Here is a 21,428-nt window from a genome sequence, read left to right on the forward strand (position 1 = left end):
CTGTATCTGTATCTATACCCTGTATCTATACCCTATATCTGTATCTATACCCTGTATCTATATCTATACCCTGTATCTGTATCTATACCCTGTATCTGTATCTATACCCTGTATCTATATCTATACCCTGTATCTATATCTATATCCTGTATCTGTATCTATACCCTGTATCTGTATCTATACCCTGTATCTGTATCTATACCCTGTATCTGTATCTATACCCTGTATCTGTATCTATACCCTATATCTGTATCTATACCCTGTATCTATACCCTGTATCTGTATCTATACCCTGTATCTGTATCTATACCCTATATCTGTATCTATACCCTGTATCTATACCCTGTATCTGTATCTATATCCTGTATCTGTATCTATACCCTGTATCTATACCCTGTATCTGTATCTATACCCTGTATCTGTATCTATACCCTATATCTGTATCTATACCCTGTATCTGTATCTATACCCTATATCTGTATCTATACCCTGTATCTATACCCTGTATCTGTATCTATACCCTGTATCTGTATCTATACCCTGTATCTATATCTATACCCTGTATCTATACCCTGTATCCATACCCTGTATCTGTATCTATACCCTGTATCTATATCTATACCCTGTATCTGTATCTATACCCTGTATCTGTATACCCTGTATCTATATCTATACCCTGTATCTATACCCTGTATCCATACCCTGTATCTGTATCTATACCCTGTATCTATATCTATACCCTGTATCTGTATCTATACCCTGTATCTGTATCTATACCCTGTATCTATGTCTGTACCCTATATCTGTATCTATACCCTATATCTGTATCTATACCCTGTATCTGTATCTATACCCTGTATCTATACCCTGTATCTATATCTATACCCTATATCTGTATCTATACCCTGTATCTATACCCTGTATCTATATCTATACCCTGTATCTGTATCTATACCCTGTATCTATATCTGTACCCTATATCTGTATCTATACCCTATATCTGTATCTATACCCTGTATCTATATCTATACCCTGTATCTATATCTATACCCTGTATCTATATCTATATCCTGTATCTATATCTATATCCTGTATCTATATCTATACCCTGTATCTATATCTATACCCTGTATCCATACCCTGTATCTGTATCTATACCCTGTATCTGTATCTATACCCTGTATCTGTATCTTTACCCTGTATCTGTACCCTGCATATATATCTATACCCTGTATCTATATCTATACCCTATATCTGTATCTATACCCTGTATCTGTATCTATACCCTGTATCTATATCTATATCCTGTATCTATATCTATATCCTGTATCTGTATCTATACCCTGTATCTATATCTATACCCTGTATCCATACCCTGTATCTGTATCTATACCCTGTATCTGTATCTATACCCTGTATCTGTATCTATACCCTATATCTGTATCTATACCCTGTATCTATACCCTGTATCTGTATCTATACCCTGTATCTGTACCCTGCATATATATCTATACCCTGTATCTATATCTATACCCTATATCTGTATCTATACCCTGTATCTGTATCTATACCCTGTATCTATATCTATATCCTGTATCTATATCTATACCCTGTATCTGTATCTATACCCTGTATCTATATCTATACCCTGTATCTATATTTATACCCTGTATCTGTATCTATACCCTGTATCTATATCTATACCCTATATCTGTATCTATACCCTGTATCTGTATCTATACCCTGTATCTATATCTATATCCTGTATCTATATCTATACCCTGTATCTATATCTATACCCTGTATCTGTATCTATACCCTGTATCTGTATCTATACCCTGTATCTATATCTATACCCTGTATCTGTATCTATACCCTGTATCTATATCTATACCCTGTATCTATATCTATACCCTGTATCTGTATCTATACCCTGTATCTATATCTATACCCTGTATCTATACCCTGTATCTGTATCTATACCCTGTGTCCTATGTCTGTGTCAGGAGCCTGCGTCCTATGTCTGTGTCATGAGCCTGCGTCCTATGTCTGTGTCAGGAGCCTGCGTCCTGTGTCTGTGTCAGGAGCCTGCGTCCTATGTCTGTGTCATGAGCCTGCGTCCTATGTCTGTGTCATGAGCCTGCGTCCTATGTCTGTGTCATGAGCCTGCGTCCTATGTCTGTGTCATGAGCCTGCGTCCTATGTCTGTGTCATGAGCCTGCGTCCTGTGTCTGTGTCAGGAGCCTGCGTCCTATGTCTGTGTCCTGTGCCTCTGTCTGTGGCATGTGGATGTGCCCTGTCACTAGTGTCTGTGTCCTGTGTCCTGTGCCTGTGTCCTATAGATGTGTCCTTTGCCTGTGTCCTGTGCATGTGTCCTGTGTCTGTGTCCTGCCTGTGTCCTGTGCCTGTGTCATGTGCCTGTGTCCTGTGTCCTGTGCCTGTGTCATGCAGATGTGTCCTGTGCCCTGTCCCCTGTGTCTGTGACCTGTGACCTAGGCCTGTGTCACCTGCATGTGTCCTGTGCATGTGTCCTGTGCCCGTGCCCTGTGACTGTGTCCTGTGCCTGTATCCTGTGCATGTATCCTGTGCCTGTGTCCTGTGTCCTGTGCCTGTGTCCTGTGCCTGTGTCCTGTACCTGTGTCATATGCCTGTGTTCTGTGCATGTGTCATGTGTCATGTGTCTGTGTCCTGTGCCTGTGTCCTGTGCCTGTGTCCTGTGTCCGTGTCCTGTGACTGTGTCATGTGCCTGTGTTCTGTGCCTGTGTCCTGTGTCCTGTGCCTGTGTCCTGTGTCTGTGTCATCTGCATGTGTCCTGTGCATGTGTCCTGTACCTGTGACCTGTGCCCTGTCCCCTGTGCCTGTGTCCTGTGCCTGTGTCATCTGCATGTGTCCTGTGTCATGTGTCTGTGTCATGTGCCCTGTGTCTGTGTCCTGTGTCTGTGTCATGTGCCCTGTGTCTGTGTCCTGTGTATGTGTCCTGTGCCTGTGTCTGTGTCCTGTGTCTGTGTCCTGTGTCTGTGTCATGTGTCTGTGTCCTGTGTCTGTGTCATGTGTCATGTGTCATGTGTCCTGTGTCTGTGCCATGTGTCCTGTGTCCTGTGTCTGTGTCCTGTGTCTGTGTCATGTGCCCTGAGTCCTGTGTCTATGTCCTGTGCATGTGTCCTGTGCCTGTGTCATGTGTCTGTGTCATGTGCCTGTGTCATGTGTCCTGTGCCTGTGTCCTGTGCCGGTGACCTGTGACCTGTCCCCTGTGCCTGTGTCCTGTGCCTGTGTCATCTGCATGTGTCCTGTGTCCTGTGTCTGTGTCCTGTGTCCTGTGTCCTGTATCTGTGTCTGTGTCATGTGTCTGTGTCATGTGTCTGTGTCATGTGCCTTGTGTCTGTGTCCTGTGTCCTCTGTCTGTGTCATGTGCCCTGTGTCATGTGCCCTGTCTGTGTCCTGTGTCTGTGTCATGTGCCCTGTGCCTGTGTCCTGTGTCTGTCATGTGTCTGTGTCCTGTGTATGTACCCTGTGTCTGTGTCCTGTGTCTGTGCCCTGTGTCTGTGGCCTGTGTCTGTGTCATGTGCCCTGTGACTGTGTCCTGTGTCTGTGTTTGTGTCTATGTCATGTGTCCTGTGCCTGTGCCCTGTGTCTGTGTCCTGTGCATGTGCCCTGTGCCTGTGTCCTGTGTCTGTGTCATGTGTTTGTGCCCTGTGCCTGTGTCCTGTGTTTGTGTCCTGTGTCCTGTGTCCTGTGTTTGTGTCATGTGTCTGTGTCATGTGCCCTGTGCCTGTGTCTGTGTCTGTGTTCTGTGTCATGTGTCCTGTGTCATGTGCCCTGTGCCTGTGTCCTGTGTCTGTGTCCTGTGACTGTGTCCTGTGTCTGTGTTTGTGTCTATGTCATGTGTCCTGTGCCTGTGCCTGTGCCCTGTGTCTGTGTCCTGTGACTGTGCCCTGTGCCTGTGTCCTGTGTCTGTGTCCTGTGTCTGTGTCATGTGTTTGTGCCCTGTGCCTGTGTCCTGTGTCTGTGTCCTGTGTCTGTGTCATGTGTTTGTGCCCTGTGCCTGTGTCCTGTGTCTGTGTCCTGTGTCTGTGTCATGTGTTTGTGCCCTGTGCCTGTGTCCTGTGTTTGTGTCCTGTGTCATGTGTTTGTGTCCTGTGCCTGTGTCCTGTGTTTGTGTCCTGTGTCATGTGTCTGTGTCATGTGCCCTGTGCCTGTGTCCTGTGCATGTGTCCTGTGCCTGTGTCCTGCGTTTGTGTCCTGTGTCCTGTGCATGTGCATATGGCATTCTGGGGCAGAGCTGGACCCCCGCAACCTGTGAAAGTAGATGTAACCAAGAGTTCATGTCTTTTCCTACTTACGAGATGATGCGCATCTCAACACGAACCCCTCTGTCCTGTGCATGTGTCATGTGTCCTGTGCCTGTGTCCTGTGTCCTGTGTCCTGTGTCTATGTCCTGTGCATGTGTCCTGTGTCTGTCCTGTGTCCTGTGTCTGTGTCATGTGCCTGTGTCATGTGTCCTGTGCATGTGTCCTGTGCCGGTGACCTGTGACCTGTCCCCTGTGCCTGTGTCCTGTGCCTGTGTCATCTGCATGTGTCCTGTGTCCTGTGTCTGTGTCCTGTGTCCTGTGTCCTGTATCTGTGTCTGTGTCATGTGTCTGTGTCATGTGTCTGTGTCATGTGCCTTGTGTCTGTGTCCTGTGTCCTCTGTCTGTGTCATGTGCCCTGTGTCTGTGTCCTGTGTCTGTGTCATGTGTCATGTGTCTGTGTCCTGTGTCTGTGTCATGTGTCCTGTGTCTGTGTCATGTGCCCTGTGTCTGTGTTCCGTGTCTGTGTCCTGTGTCCTCTGTCTGTGTCATGTGTCTGTGTCCTGTGTCTGTGTCCTGTGTCTGTGTCCTGTGTCTGTGTCCTGTTTCTGTGTCGTGTGTCTGTGTCGTGTGTCTGTGTCCTGTGTCTGTGTCCTGTGTCTGTGTCATGTGTATGCGTCCTGTGTCTGTGTCATGTGCCCTGTGCCTGTGTCCTGTGTCTGTGTCCTGTGTCTGTGTCATGTGTTTGTGTCCTGTGCCTGTGTCCTGTGTTTGTGTCCTGTGACATGTGTCTGCGTCATGTGCCCTGTGCCTGTGTCCTGTACATGTGTCCTGTGCCTGTGTCCTGTGTTTATGTCCTGTGTCCTGTGCATGTGCATATGGCATTCTGGGGCAGAGCTGGCCCCCCGTAACCTGTGAAAGTAGATGTAACCAAGAGTTCATGTCTTTTCCTACTTACGAGATGATGCGCATCTCAACACGAACCCCTCTGTCCTGTGCATGTGTCATGTGTCCTGTGTCTGTGCCTGTGCATGTGTCCTGTGTCTGTGTCCTGTGTCCTGTGTCTATGTCCTGTGCCTGTGTCCTGTGTCTGTGTCCTGTCCCTGTGTCCTGTGTCCTGTGCCTGTGTCATGTGTCATGTGCATGTGTCCTGTGCCTGTGACCTGTGCCCTGTCCCCTGTGCCTGTGTCCTGTGCCTGTGTCATCTGCATGTGTCCTGTGTCCTGTGTCTGTGTCATGTGTCCTCTGTCCTGTGTCTGTGTCATGTGTCTGTGTCATGTGCCCTGTGTCTGTGTTCTGTGTCCTCTGTCTGTGTCATGTGCCCTGTGTCTGTGTCCTGTGTCTGTGTCCTGTGTCCTGTGTCATGTGTCATGTGTCTGTGTCCTGTGTCCTGTGTCTGTGTCATGTGCCCTGTGCCCTGTGCCTGTGTTCCGTTTCCTGTGTTCCGTGTCCTGTGTCTGTGTCCTGTGTCTGTGTCCTGTGTCTGTGTCCTGTGTCTATGTCATGTGTCCTGTGCCTGTGTCCTGTGTCTGTGTCATGTGTCTGTGTCATGTGTCTGTGTCATGTGTCTGTGTCATGTGCCTTGTGTCTGTGTCCTGTGTCCTCTGTCTGTGTCATGTGCCCTGTGTCTGTGTCCTGTGTCTGTGTCATGTGTATGTGTCATGTGTCATGTGCCCTGTCTGTGTCCTGTGTCTGTGTCATGTGCCCTGTGCCTGTGTCCTGTGTCTGTCATGTGTCTGTGTCCTGTGTATGTACCCTGTGCCTGTGTCCTGTGTCTGTGTCCTGTGTCTGTGGCCTGTGTCTGTGTCATGTGCCCTGTGACTGTGTCCTGTGTCTGTGTTTGTGTCTATGTCATGTGTCCTGTGCCTGTGCCCTGTGTCTGTGTCCTGTGCATGTGCCCTGTGCCTGTGTCCTGTGTCTGTGTCATGTGTTTGTGCCCTGTGCCTGTGTCCTGTGTTTGTGTCCTGTGTCCTGTGTCTGTGTCATGTGTTTGTGTCCTGTGCCTGTGTCCTGTGTTTGTGTCCTGTGTCATGTGTCTGTGTCATGTGCCCTGTGCCTGTGTCTGTGTCTGTGTCATGTGTCCTGTGTCATGTGTCCTGTGCCTGTGCCCTGTGTCTGTGTCCTGTGCATGTGCCCTGTGCCTGTGTCCTGTGTCTGTGTCCTGTGTCTGTGTCATGTGTTTGTGCCCTGTGCCTGTGTCCTGTGTTTGTGTCCTGTGTCTGTGTCATGTGTTTGTGCCCTGTGCCCTGTGCCTGTGTCCTGTGTCTGTGTCTGTGTCATGTGTTTGTGCCCTGTGCCTGTGTCCTGTGTTTGTGTCCTGTGTCATGTGTTTGTGTCCTGTGCCTGTGTCCTGTGCCTGTGTCCTGTGTTTGTGTCCTGTGTCATGTGTCTGTGTCATGTGCCCTGTGCCTGTGTCCTGTGCATGTGTCCTGTGCCTGTGTCCTGCGTTTGTGTCCTGTGTCCTGTGCATGTGCATATGGCATTCTGGGGCAGAGCTGGACCCCCGCAACCTGTGAAAGTAGATGTAACCAAGAGTTCATGTCTTTTCCTACTTACGAGATGATGCGCATCTCAACACGAACCCCTCTGTCCTGTGCATGTGTCATGTGTCCTGTGCCTGTGTCCTGTGTCCTGTGTCCTGTGTCTATGTCCTGTGCATGTGTCCTGTGTCTGTGTCCTGTGCCTGTGTCTTGTGTCTGTGTCATGTGCCTGTGTCATGTGTCCTGTGCATGTGTCCTGTGCCTGTGACCTGTATCTGTGTCGGTGTCATGTGTCTGTGTCATGTGTCTGTGTCATGTGTCTGTGTCATGTGCCTTGTGTCTGTGTCCTGTGTCCTCTGTCTGTGTCATGTGCCCTGTGTCTGTGTCCTGTGTCTGTGTCATGTGTCATGTGTCTGTGTCCTGTGTCTGTGTCATGTGTCCTGTGTCTGTGTCATGTGCCCTGTGTCTGTGTTCCGTGTCTGTGTCCTGTGTCCTCTGTCTGTGTCATGTGTCTGTGTCCTGTGTCTGTGTCCTGTGTCTGTGTCCTGTGTCTGTGTCCTGAGTCTGTGTCCTGTGTCTTTGTCGTGTGTCTGTGTCCTGTGTCTGTGTCCTGTGTCTGTGTCCTGTGTCTGTGTCATGTGTATGCGTCCTGTGTCTGTGTCATGTGCCCTGTGCCTGTGTCCTGTGTCTGTGTCATGTGTTTGTGTCCCGTGCCTGTGTCCTGTGTTTGTGTCCTGTGTCATGTGTCTGCGTCATGTGCCCTGTGCCTGTGTCCTGTACATGTGTCCTGTGCCTGTGTCCTGTGTTTATGTCCTGTGTCCTGTGCATATGGCATTCTGGGGCAGAGCTGGCCCCCCGCAACCTGTGAAAGTAGATGTAACCAAGAGTTCATGTCTTTTCCTACTTACGAGATGATGCGCATCTCAACACGAACCCCTCTGTCCTGTGCATGTGTCATGTGTCCTGTGTCTGTGCCTGTGCATGTGTCCTGTGTCTGTGTCCTGTGTCCTGTGTCTATGTCCTGTGCCTGTGTCCTGTGTCTGTGTCCTGTCCCTGTGTCCTGTGTCCTGTGCCTGTGTCATGTGTCATATGTCATGTGCATGTGTCCTGTGCCTGTGACCTGTGCCCTGTCCCCTGTGCCTGTGTCCTGTGCCTGTGTCATCTGCATGTGTCCTGTGTCCTGTGTCTGTGTCATGTGTCCTGTGTCCTGTGTCTGTGTCATGTGTCCTGTGTCCTGTGTCTGTGTCATGTGTCTGTGTCATGTGCCCTGTGTCTGTGTTCTGTGTCCTCTGTCTGTGTCATGTGCCCTGTGTCTGTGTCCTGTGTCTGTGTCCTGTGTCATGTGTCTGTGTCCTGTGTCCTGTGTCCTGTGTCTGTGTCATGTGCCCTGTGCCCTGTGCCTGTGTTCCGTGTCCTGTTTTCCGTGTCCTGTGTCTGTGTCCTGTGTCTGTGTCCTGTGTCTGTGTCCTGTGTCTGTGTCCTGTGTCTATGTCATGTGTCCTGTGCCTGTGTCCTGTGTCTGTGTCATGTGTCTGTGTCATGTGTCTGTGTCATGTGCCCTGTGCCCGTGTCCTGTGTCCTCTGTCTGTGTCATGTGCCCTGTGTCTGTGTCCTGTGTCTGTGTCATGTGTATGTGTCATGTGTCATGTGCCCTGTCTGTGTCCTGTGTCTGTGTCATGTGCCCTGTGCCTGTGTCCTGTGTCTGTCATGTGTCTGTGTCCTGTGTATGTACCCTGTGCCTGTGTCCTGTGTCTGTGTCCTGTGTCTGTGGCCTGTGTCTGTGTCATGTGCCCTGTGACTGTGTCCTGTGTCTGTGTTTGTGTCTATGTCATGTGTCCTGTGCCTGTGCCCTGTGTCTGTGTCCTGTGCATGTGCCCTGTGCCTGTGTCCTGTGTCTGTGTCCTGTGTCTGTGTCATGTGTTAGTGCCCTGTGCCTGTGTCCTGTGTTTGTGTCCTGTGTCCTGTGTCTGTGTCATGTGTTTGTGTCCTGTGCCTGTGTCCTGTGTTTGTGTCCTGTGTCATGTGTCTGTGTTATGTGCCCTGTGCCTGTGTCTGTGTCTGAGTCATGTGTCCTGTGTCATGTGCCCTGTGCCTGTGTCCTGTGTCTGTGTCCTGTGACTGTGTCCTGTGTCTGTGTTTGTGTCTATGTCATGTGTCCTGTGCCTGTGCCCTGTGTCTGTGTCCTGTGCCTGTGCCCTGTGCCTGTGTCCTGTGTCTGTGTCCTGTGTCTGTGTCCTGTGTCTGTGTCATGTGTTTGTGCCCTGTGCCTGTGTCCTGTGTTTGTGTCCTGTGTCTGTGTCATGTGTTTGTGCCCTGTGCCTGTGTCCTGTGTCTGTGTCTGTGTCATGTGTTTGTGCCCTGTGCCTGTGTCCTGTGTTTGTGTCCTGTGTCATGTGTTTGTGTCCTGTGCCTGTGTCCTGTGTTTGTGTCCTGTGTCATGTGTCTGTGTCATGTGCCCTGTGCCTGTGTCCTGTGCATGTGTCCTGTGCCTGTGTCCTGCGTTTGTGTCCTGTGTCCTGTGCATGTGCATATGGCATTCTGGGGCAGAGCTGGACCCCCGCAACCTGTGAAAGTAGATGTAACCAAGAGTTCATGTCTTTTCCTACTTACGAGATGATGCGCATCTCAACACGAACCCCTCTGTCCTGTGCATGTGTCATGTGTCCTGTGCCTGTGTCCTGTGTCCTGTGTCCTGTGTCTGTGTCCTGTGCCTGTGTCCTGTGTCTGTGTCATGTGCCTGTGTCATGTGTCCTGTGCCTGTGTCCTGTGCCTGTGTCCTGTGCCTGTGTCCTGTGCATGTGTCCTGTGTCTGTGTCCTGTGCCTGTGTCCTGTGTCTGTGTCATGTGCCTGTGTCATGTGTCCTGTGCATGTGTCCTGTGCCTGTGACCTGTCCCCTGTGCCTGTGTCCTGTGTCTGTGTCATCTGCATGTGTCCTGTGTCCTGTGTCCTGTGTCTGTGTCCTGTGCCCTGTGTCCTGTATCTGTGTCTGTGTCATGTGTCTGTGTCATGTGCCTTGTGTCTGTGTCCTGTGTCCTCTGTCTGTGTCATGTGCCCTGTGTCTGTGTCCTGTGTCTGTGTCCTGTGTCCTGTGTCTGTGTCATGTGCCCTGTGTCTGTGTTCCGTGTCTGTGTCCTGTGTCCTCTGTCTGTGTCCTGTGTCTGTGTCCTGTGTCTGTGTCCTGTGTCTGTGTCCTGTGTCTGTGTCCTGTGTCTGTGTCCTGTGTCTGTGTCCTGTGTCTGTGTCATGTGTCTGTGTCATGTGTATCCGTCCTGTGTCTGTGTCATGTGCCCTGTGCCTGTGTCCTGTGTCTGTGTCATGTGTTTGTGTCCTGTGCCTGTGTCCTGTGTTTGTGTCCTGTGTCATGTGTCTGCGTCATGTGCCCTGTGCCTGTGTCCTGTACATGTGTCCTGTGCCTGTGTCCTGTGTTTATGTCCTGTGTCCTGTGCATGTGCATATGGCATTCTGGGGCAGAGCTGGCCCCCCGCAACCTGTGAAAGTAGATGTAACCAAGAGTTCATGTCTTTTCCTACTTACGAGATGATGCGCATCTCAACACGAACCCCTCTGTCCTGTGCATGTGTCATGTGTCCTGTGTCTGTGCCTGTGCATGTGTCCTGTGTCTGTGTCCTGTGTCCTGTGTCTATGTCCTGTGCCTGTGTCCTGTGTCTGTGTCCTGTCCCTGTGTCCTGTGTCCTGTGCCTGTGTCATGTGTCATGTGCATGTGTCCTGTGCCTGTGACCTGTGCCCTGTCCCCTGTGCCTGTGTCCTGTGCCTGTGTCATCTGCATGTGTCCTGTGTCCTGTGTCTGTGTCATGTGTCCTGTGTCCTGTGTCTGTGTCATGTGTCTGTGTCATGTGCCCTGTGTCTGTGTTCTGTGTCCTCTGTCTGTGTCATGTGCCCTGTGTCTGTGTCCTGTGTCTGTGTCCTGTGTCATGTGTCTGTGTCCTGTGTCCTGTGTCTGTGTCCTGTGTCTGTGTCATGTGCCCTGTGCCTGTGTTCCGTGTCCTGTGTTCCGTGTCCTGTGTTCCGTGTCCTGTGTCTGTGTCCTGTGTCTGTGTCCTGTGTCTGTGTCCTGTGTCTGTGTCCTGTGTCTATGTTATGTGTCCTGTGCCTGTGTCCTGTGTCTGTGTCATGTGTCTGTGTCATGTGCCCTGTGCCTGTGTCCTGTGCCTGTGCCCTGTGCCTGTTGCCTGTGTTTGTGTCCTGTGTCCTGTGCATGTGCATCTGGCATTCTGGGGCAGAGCTGGCCCCCCGCAACCTGTGAAAGTAGATGTAACCAAGAGTTCATGTCTTTTCCTACTTACGAGATGATGCGCGTCTCAACACGACCCCCTCTGCGCAATCCCCTGCATCTGACTCCGTCGACGGCGTCCCCCGGGTTATATAGTCGATGGACCGCGTCCGATGTACGCCGTTTGTGACAGCGCTGTCCTCCTGTCCTTCCCCAACAGATGTCCTCAAATCCCGCACTTGTCCTGACGATGTCCTCAAGTCCCGCGCTTGTCCTGACGATGTCCTCAAGTCCCGCGCTTGTCCTGACGATGTCCTCAAATCCCGCACTTGTCCTGACGATGTCCTCAAGTCCCGCGCTTGTCCTGACGATGTCCTCAAGTCCCGCGCTTGTCCTGACGATGTCCTCAAGTCCTGCGCTTGTCCTGACGATGTCCTCAAGTCCTGCGCTTGTCCTGACGATGTCCTCAAGTCCCGCGCTTGTCCTGACGATGTCCTTCTCCGGGCTGGGATATCTGGTGCCTCCTTGTCGTCATCAAAGCTGACCTTCCGTGCCTCTTTTTTGTGTGCCCCCCGGGGTGGCACAGCGGTCAGATCCCCGGTTTCCATATGGGGGGACACCGGGTGAGCTGAAACATATCCAAGTTATCCAAGTAATGAGATACCATGTACTCTGACGACAAGGGTACAAACAATGAGCCATGTGATACCTTGTACATTGACGACAAGGGCAGAAACAATGAGCCATGAGATACCTTGTACATTGACGACAAGGGCAGAAACAATGAGTCATGAGATACCATGTACATTGACGACAAGGGCAGAAACAATGAGTCATGAGATACCTTGTACATTGACGACAAGGGTAGAAACAATGAGTCATGAGATACCATGTACATTGACGACAAGGGCAGAAACAATGAGTCATGAGATACCTTGTACATTGACGACAAGGGCAGAAACAATGAGTCATGAGATACCTTGTACATTGACGACAAGGGTAGAAACAATGAGTCATGAGATACCATGTACATTGACGACAAGGGCAGAAACAATGAGTCATGAGATACCATGTACATTGACGACAAGGGCAGAAACAATGAGTCATGAGATACCTTGTACATTGACGACAAGGGCAGAAACAATGAGTCATGAGATACCTTGTACATTGACAACAAGGGCAGAAACAATGAGTCATGAGATACCCTGTACATTGACGACAAGGGTACAAACAATGAGTCATGAGATACCTTGTACATTGACGACAAGGGCAGAAACAATGAGTCATGAGATACCTTGTACATTGACGACAAGGGCAGAAACAATGAGCCATGAGATACCTTGTACATTGACGACAAGGGCAGAAACAATGAGTCATGAGATACCATGTACATTGACGACAAGGGCAGAAACAATGAGTCATGAGATACCTTGTACATTGACAACAAGGGCAGAAACAATGAGCCATGAGATACCATGTACATTGACGACAAGGGTAGAAACAATGAGTCATGAGATACCATGTACATTGACGACAAGGGCAGAAACAATGAGTCATGAGATACCATGTACATTGACGACAAGGGCAGAAACAATGAGTCATGAGATACCTTGTACATTGACCACAAGGGCAGAAACAATGAGTCATGAGATACCATGTACATTGACGACAAGGGCAGAAACAATGAGTCATGAGATACCTTGTACATTGACGACAAGGGCAGAAACAATGAGTCATGAGATACCTTGTACATTGACAACAAGGGCAGAAACAATGAGCCATGTGATACCATGTACATTGACAACAAGGGCAGAAACAATGAGCCATGAGATACCTTGTACATTGACGACAAGGGTGTCTGTGTCTGTGTCCTGTGTCATGTGTCTGTGTCCTGTGTCCTGTGTCCTGTGTCTGTGTCATGTGCCCTGTGCCCTGTGCCTGTGTTCCGTGTCCTGTGTTCCGTGTCCTGTGTCTGTGTCCTGTGTCTGTGTCCTGTGTCTGTGTCCTGTGTCTATGTCATGTGTCCTGTGCCTGTGTCCTGTGTCTGTGTCATGTGTCTGTGTCATGTGCCCTGTGCCTGTGTCCTGTGCCTGTGCCCTGTGCCTGTTGCCTGTGTTTGTGTCCTGTGTCCTGTGCATGTGCATCTGGCATTCTGGGGCAGAGCTGGCCCCCCGCAACCTGTGAAAGTAGATGTAACCAAGAGTTCATGTCTTTTCCTACTTACGAGATGATGCGCGTCTCAACACGACCCCCTCTGCGCAATCCCCTGCATCTGACTCCGTCGACGGCGTCCCCCGGGTTATATAGTCGATGGACCGCGTCCGATGTACGCCGTTTGTGACAGCGCTGTCCTCCTGTCCTTCCCCAACAGATGTCCTCAAATCCCGCACTTGTCCTGACGATGTCCTCAAGTCCCGCGCTTGTCCTGACGATGTCCTCAAGTCCCGCGCTTGTCCTGACGATGTCCTCAAATCCCGCACTTGTCCTGACGATGTCCTCAAGTCCCGCGCTTGTCCTGACGATGTCCTCAAGTCCCGCGCTTGTCCTGACGATGTCCTCAAGTCCTGCGCTTGTCCTGACGATGTCCTCAAGTCCTGCGCTTGTCCTGACGATGTCCTCAAGTCCCGCGCTTGTCCTGACGATGTCCTTCTCCGGGCTGGGATATCTGGTGCCTCCTTGTCGTCATCAAAGCTGACCTTCCGTGCCTCTTTTTTGTGTGCCCCCCGGGGTGGCACAGTGGTCAGATCCCCGGTTTCCATATGGGGGGACACCGGGTGAGCTGAAACATATCCAAGTTATCCAAGTAATGAGATACCATGTACTCTGACGACAAGGGTACAAACAATGAGCCATGTGATACCTTGTACATTGACGACAAGGGCAGAAACAATGAGCCATGAGATACCTTGTACATAGACGACAAGGGCAGAAACAATGAGTCATGAGATACCATGTACATTGACGACAAGGGCAGAAACAATGAGTCATGAGATACCTTGTACATTGACGACAAGGGTAGAAACAATGAGTCATGAGATACCATGTACATTGACGACAAGGGCAGAAACAATGAGTCATGAGATACCTTGTACATTGACGACAAGGGCAGAAACAATGAGTCATGAGATACCTTGTACATTGACGACAAGGGCAGAAACAATGAGTCATGAGATACCTTGTACATTGACGACAAGGGCAGAAACAATGAGTCATGAGATACCATGTACATTGACGACAAGGGCAGAAACAATGAGTCATGAGATACCATGTACATTGACGACAAGGGCAGAAACAATGAGTCATGAGATACCTTGTACATTGACGACAAGGGCAGAAACAATGAGTCATGAGATACCTTGTACATTGACAACAAGGGCAGAAACAATGAGTCATGAGATACCCTGTACATTGACGACAAGGGTACAAACAATGAGTCATGAGATACCTTGTACATTGACGACAAGGGCAGAAACAATGAGTCATGAGATACCTTGTACATTGACGACAAGGGCAGAAACAATGAGCCATGAGATACCTTGTACATTGACGACAAGGGCAGAAACAATGAGTCATGAGATACCATGTACATTGACGACAAGGGCAGAAACAATGAGTCATGAGATACCATGTACATTGACGACAAGGGCAGAAACAATGAGTCATGAGATACCTTGTACATTGACAACAAGGGCAGAAACAATGAGCCATGAGATACCATGTACATTGACGACAAGGGTAGAAACAATGAGTCATGAGATACCATGTACATTGACGACAAGGGCAGAAACAATGAGTCATGAGATACCATGTACATTGACGACAAGGGCAGAAACAATGAGTCATGAGATACCTTGTACATTGACCACAAGGGCAGAAACAATGAGTCATGAGATACCATGTACATTGACGACAAGGGCAGAAACAATGAGTCATGAGATACCTTGTACATTGACGACAAGGGCAGAAACAATGAGTCATGAGATACCTTGTACATTGACAACAAGGGCAGAAACAATGAGCCATGTGATACCATGTACATTGACAACAAGGGCAGAAACAATGAGCCATGAGATACCTTGTACATTGACGACAAGGGTGTCTGTGTCTGTGTCCTGTGTCATGTGTCTGTGTCCTGTGTCCTGTGTCCTGTGTCTGTGTCATGTGCCCTGTGCCCTGTGCCTGTGTTCCGTGTCCTGTGTTCCGTGTCCTGTGTCTGTGTCCTGTGTCTGTGTCCTGTGTCTGTGTCCTGTGTCTATGTCATGTGTCCTGTGCCTGTGTCCTGTGTCTGTGTCATGTGTCTGTGTCATGTGCCCTGTGCCTGTGTCCTGTGCCTGTGCCCTGTGCCTGTTGCCTGTGTTTGTGTCCTGTGTCCTGTGCATGTGCATCTGGCATTCTGGGGCAGAGCTGGCCCCCCGCAACCTGTGAAAGTAGATGTAACCAAGAGTTCATGTCTTTTCCTACTTACGAGATGATGCGCGTCTCAACACGACCCCCTCTGCGCAATCCCCTGCATCTGACTCCGTCGACGGCGTCCCCCGGGTTATATAGTCGATGGACCGCGTCCGATGTACGCCGTTTGTGACAGCGCTGTCCTCCTGTCCTTCCCCAACAGATGTCCTCAAATCCCGCACTTGTCCTGACGATGTCCTCAAGTCCCGCGCTTGTCCTGACGATGTCCTCAAGTCCCGCGCTTGTCCTGACGATGTCCTCAAATCCCGCACTTGTCCTGACGATGTCCTCAAGTCCCGCGCTTGTCCTGACGATGTCCTCAAGTCCCGCGCTTGTCCTGACGATGTCCTCAAGTCCTGCGCTTGTCCTGACGATGTCCTCAAGTCCTGCGCTTGTCCTGACGATGTCCTCAAGTCCCGCGCTTGTCCTGACGATGTCCTTCTCCGGGCTGGGATATCTGGTGCCTCCTTGTCGTCATCAAAGCTGACCTTCCGTGCCTCTTTTTTGTGTGCCCCCCGGGGTGGCACAGTGGTCAGATCCCCGGTTTCCATATGGGGGGACACCGGGTGAGCTGAAACATATCCAAGTTATCCAAGTAATGAGATACCATGTACTCTGACGACAAGGGTACAAACAATGAGCCATGTGATACCTTGTACATTGACGACAAGGGCAGAAACAATGAGCCATGAGATACCTTGTACATAGACGACAAGGGCAGAAACAATGAGTCATGAGATACCATGTACATTGACGACAAGGGCAGAAACAATGAGTCATGAGATACCTTGTACATTGACGACAAGGGTAGAAACAATGAGTCATGAGATACCATGTACATTGACGACAAGGGCAGAAACAATGAGTCATGAGATACCTTGTACATTGACGACAAGGGCAGAAACAATGAGTCATGAGATACCTTGTACATTGACGACAAGGGCAGAAACAATGAGTCATGAGATACCTTGTACATTGACGACAAGGGCAGAAACAATGAGTCATGAGATACCATGTACATTGACGACAAGGGCAGAAACAATGAGTCATGAGATACCATGTACATTGACGACAAGGGCAGAAACAATGAGTCATGAGATACCTTGTACATTGACGACAAGGGCAGAAACAATGAGTCATGAGATACCTTGTACATTGACAACAAGGGCAGAAACAATGAGTCATGAGATACCCTGTACATTGACGACAAGGGTACAAACAATGAGTCATGAGATACCTTGTACATTGACGACAAGGGCAGAAACAATGAGTCATGAGATACCTTGTACATTGACGACAAGGGCAGAAACAATGAGCCATGAGATACCTTGTACATTGACGACAAGGGCAGAAACAATGAGTCATGAGATACCATGTACATTGACGACAAGGGCAGAAACAATGAGTCATGAGATACCTTGTACATTGACAACAAGGGCAGAAACAATGAGCCATGAGATACCATGTACATTGACGACAAGGGTAGAAACAATGAGTCATGAGATACCATGTACATTGACGACAAGGGCAGAAACAATGAGTCATGAGATACCATGTACATTGACGACAAGGGCAGAAACAATGAGTCATGAGATACCTTGTACATTGACCACAAGGGCAGAAACAATGAGTCATGAGATACCATGTACATTGACGACAAGGGCAGAAACAATGAGTCATGAGATACCTTGTACATTGACGACAAGGGCAGAAACAATGAGTCATGAGATACCTTGTACATTGACAACAAGGGCAGAAACAATGAGCCATGTGATACCATGTACATTGACAACAAGGGCAGAAACAATGAGCCATGAGATACCTTGTACATTGACGACAAGGGTACAAACAATGAGTCATGAGATACCTTGTGCATTGACGACAAGGGCAGAAACAATGAGTCATGAGATACCTTGTACATTGACAACAAAGGTACAAACAATGAGCCATGTGATACCTTGTACATTGACAACAAGGGCAGAAACAATGAGCCATGAGATACCTTGTACATTGACGACAAAGGTACAAACAATGAGCCATGTGATACCTTGTACATTGACGACAAGGGCAGAAACAATGAGCCATGTGATACCATGTACATTGACGACAAGGGCAGAAACAATGAGTCATGAGATACCTTGTACATTGACAACAAGGGCAGAAACAATGAGTCATGAGATACCATGTACATTGACGACAAGGGCAGAAACAATGAGTCATGAGATACCTTGTACATTGACAACAAGGGCAGAAACAATGAGCCATGTGATACCATGTACATTGACGACAAGGGCAGAAACAATGAGTCATGAGATACCTTGTACATTGACGACAAGGGCAGAAACAATGAGTCATGAGATACCTTGTACATTGACGACAAGGGTACAAACAATGAGTCATGAGATACCTTGTACATTGACAACAAGGGCAGAAACAATGAGTCATGAGATACCTTGTACATTGACAACAAGGGCAGAAACAGGAGTTGACATGTTGCCCTGTTGAGCACACTACAGTCGTATAGAAAAGTTACATTCACTTGGCAGCCAGCGGAGTTGATCTTTCTAACCTTTTTGAGCACATTATGGGAGTAAATCAGAATCTGTTAACTGCATTATAAGGGTATTAAGTGCAAGTAAAATACAGGTAGGTTTCATGACCTTTTGAGTTTGTGAAAATATTTTCAAAATGTCCCTACTGTGAGTGTACGACATGAACAACTTGCCCTTTGTAACATGACTGTTTGTTACATGACCTTTTGTAACATGACCTTTAGTAACATGACCTTTTGTAACATGACCTTCAGTAGCGACAGTAAGTGTAACAGTAAGGATTTTTAAATTGTTCTTCAAAATTACAGCAAATTGCATAAATAACGTTTCTTGTTTATGTATATAACTTCATATTTAAAACATGCTACATGACAGTGTCCCTACTGTTACATTACAGTGTCCCTACTGTTACATGACAGTGTCCTTACTGTTACATGACAGTGTCCCTACTGTTACATTACAGTGTTCCTACTGTTACATGACAGTGTTCCTACTGTTACATAACAGTGTCCCTACTGTTACATGACAGTGTTCCTACTGTTACATGACAGTGTTCCTACTGTTACATGACAGTGTTCCTACTGTTACATGACAGTCTCCCTACTGTTACATGACAGTGTCCCTACTGTTACATGACAGTGTTCCTACTGTTACATGACAGTGTTCCTACTGTTACATTACAGTGTCCCTACTGTTACATGACAGTGTCACTACTGTTACATGACAGTGTCACTACTGTTACATGACAGTGTTCCTACTGTTACATTTCAGTGTCCCTACTGTTACATGACAGTCTCCCTACTGTTACATTACAGTGTTCCTACTGTTACATCACAGTGTCCCTACTGTTACATCACAGTGTCCCTACTGTTACATGACAGTGTCCCTACTGTTACATGACGGTGTCCTTACTGTTACATGACAGTGTCCCTACTGTTACATGACGGTGTCCCTACTGTTACATTACAGAGTCCTTACTGTTACATGACAGTGTCCCGACCGTTACATCACAGTGTCCCTACTGTTACATGACAGTGTCCTTACTGTTACATTACAGTGTCCCTACTGTTACATGACAGTGTCCCTACTGTTACATTACAGTGTCCCTACTGTTACATGACAGTGTCCCTACTGTTACATGACAGTGTCCCTACTGCTACATGACAGTGTCCTTACTGTTACATCACAGTGTCCTTACTGTTACATTACAGTGTCCTTACTATTACATCACAGTGTCCCTACTGTTACATGACAGTGTCCTTACTGTTACACGACAGTGTCCTTACTGTTACATTACTGTGTCCCTACTGTTACATTACTGTGTCCTTACTGTTACATGACAGTGTCCTTACTGTTACATTACTGTGTCCCTACTGTTACATCACAGTGTCCCTACTGTTACATGACAGTGTCCTTACTGTTACATGACAGTGTCCTTACTGTTACATTTCTGTGTCCCTACTGTTACATTACAGTGTCCCTTCTGTTACATGACAGTGTCCTTACTGTTACATTACAGTGTCCCTACTGTTACATCACAGTGTCCTTACTGTTACATTACAGTGTCCCTACTGTTACATTACAGTGTCCTACTGTTACATGACAGTGTCCCTACTGTTACATGACAGTGTCCTTACTGTTACATCACAGTGTCCCTACTGTTACATGACAGTGTCCTTACTGTTACATTACTGTGTTCCTACTGTTACATCACAGTGTCCTTACTGTTACATTACAGTGTCCTTACTGTTACATTACAGTGTCCCTACTGTTACATTACTGTGTCCCTTCTGTTACATTACAGTGTCCCTACTGTTACATGACAGTGTTCCTACTGTTACATGACAGTGTCCCTACTGTTACATTACAGTGTCCCTACTGTTACATTACTGTGTCCCTTCTGTTACATTACAGTGTCCCTACTGTTACATCACAGTGTCCCTACTGTTACATTACAGTGTCCCTACTGTTACATTACAGTGTCCCTACTGTTACATCACAGTGTCCCTACTGTTACATCACAGTGTCCCTACTGTTACATCACAGTGTCCCTAATGTTACATTACAGTGTCCCTACTGTTACATGACAGTGTCCTTACTGTTACATGACAGTGTCCCTACTGTTACATTACTGTGTCCCTTCTGTTACATTACAGTGTCCCTACTGTTACATTGCAGTGTCCCTACTGTTACATGACAGTGTCCCTACTGTTACTTCACAGTGTCCCTACTGTTACATCACAGTGTCCCTACTGTTACATCACAGTGTCCCTACTGTTACATTACAGTGTCCCTACTGTTACATGACAGTGTCCTTACTGTTACATGACAGTGTCCCTACTGTTACATTACTGTGTCCTTACTGTTACATGACAGTGTCCCTACTGTTACATCACAGTGTTCCTACTGTTACATCACAGTGTCCCTACTGTTACATGACAGTGTCCCTACTGTTACATCACAGTGTCCCTACTGTTACATCACAGTGTTCCTACTGTTACATCACAGTGTTCCTACTGTTACATGACAGTGTTCCTACTGTTACATGACAGTGTCCCTACTGTTACATCACAGTGTTCCTACTGTTACATGACATTGTTCCTACTGTTACATCACAGTGTCCCTACTGTTACATCACAGTGTCCCTACTGTTACATCACAGTGTTCCTACTGTTACATTACAGTGTTCCTACTGTTACATGACATTGTTCCTACTGTTACATCACAGTGTTCCTACTGTTACATCACAGTGTCCCTACTGTTACATCACAGTGTTCCTACTGTTACATGACAGTGTCCCTACTGTTACATCACAGTGTTCCTACTGTTACATCACAGTGTTCCTACTGTTACATGACAGTGTTCCTACTGTTACATGACAGTGTCCCTACTGTTACATCACAGTGTCCCTACTGTTACATTACAGTGTCCCTACTGTTACATCACAGTGTTCCTACTGTTACATCACAGTGTTCCTACTGTTACATCACAGTGTTCCTACTGTTACATGACATTGTTCCTACTGTTACATCACAGTGTCCCTACTGTTACATGACAGTGTTCCTACTGTTACATGACAGTGTCCCTACTGTTACATCACAGTGTTCCTACTGTTACATCACAGTGTTCCTACTGTTACATGACAGTGTTCCTACTGTTACATGACAGTGTTCCTACTGTTACATCACAGTGTCCCTACTGTTACATCACAGTGTTCCTACTGTTACATCACAGTGTTCCTACTGTTACATGACAGTGTTCCTACTGTTACATGACAGTGTCCCTACTGTTACATCACAGTGTTCCTACTGTTACATCACAGTGTTCCTACTGTTACATCACAGTGTTCCTACTGTTACATCACAGTGTTCCTACTGTTACATCACAGTGTTCCTACTGTTACATCACAGTGTTCCTACTGTTACATGA

At 47.9% G+C, this 21,428-nt stretch overlaps 1 protein-coding gene across 16 annotated transcripts in view; it reads right to left on the minus strand.

Annotated features, from left to right (window-relative positions):
* LOC124129069 overlaps positions 1–21,428 on the minus strand; it is a 56,527-nt gene that overhangs the window by 7,743 nt on the left and 27,356 nt on the right. For 4 of the 16 annotated variants that reach the window (XM_048382829.1, XM_048382834.1, XM_048382838.1 and 1 more), the window contains 3 exons: positions 15,464–16,018; positions 13,223–13,777; positions 11,072–11,626 (listed from right to left, as the gene is read on the minus strand). In XM_048382829.1, the coding sequence (XP_048238786.1) occupies positions 11,072–11,626; positions 13,223–13,777; positions 15,464–16,018 (1,665 nt within the window). The remainder of the gene's footprint in view (positions 1–11,071; positions 11,627–13,222; positions 13,778–15,463; positions 16,019–21,428) is intronic. The other 12 variants (XM_048382832.1, XM_048382836.1, XM_048382833.1 and 9 more) reach the window with 12 other exon arrangements.

Source organism: Haliotis rufescens, unplaced genomic scaffold, assembly GCF_023055435.1.
Source record: "Haliotis rufescens isolate VD_foot unplaced genomic scaffold, xgHalRufe1.0.p SCAF_41, whole genome shotgun sequence".
NCBI lineage: Eukaryota > Metazoa > Mollusca > Gastropoda > Lepetellida > Haliotidae > Haliotis > Haliotis rufescens.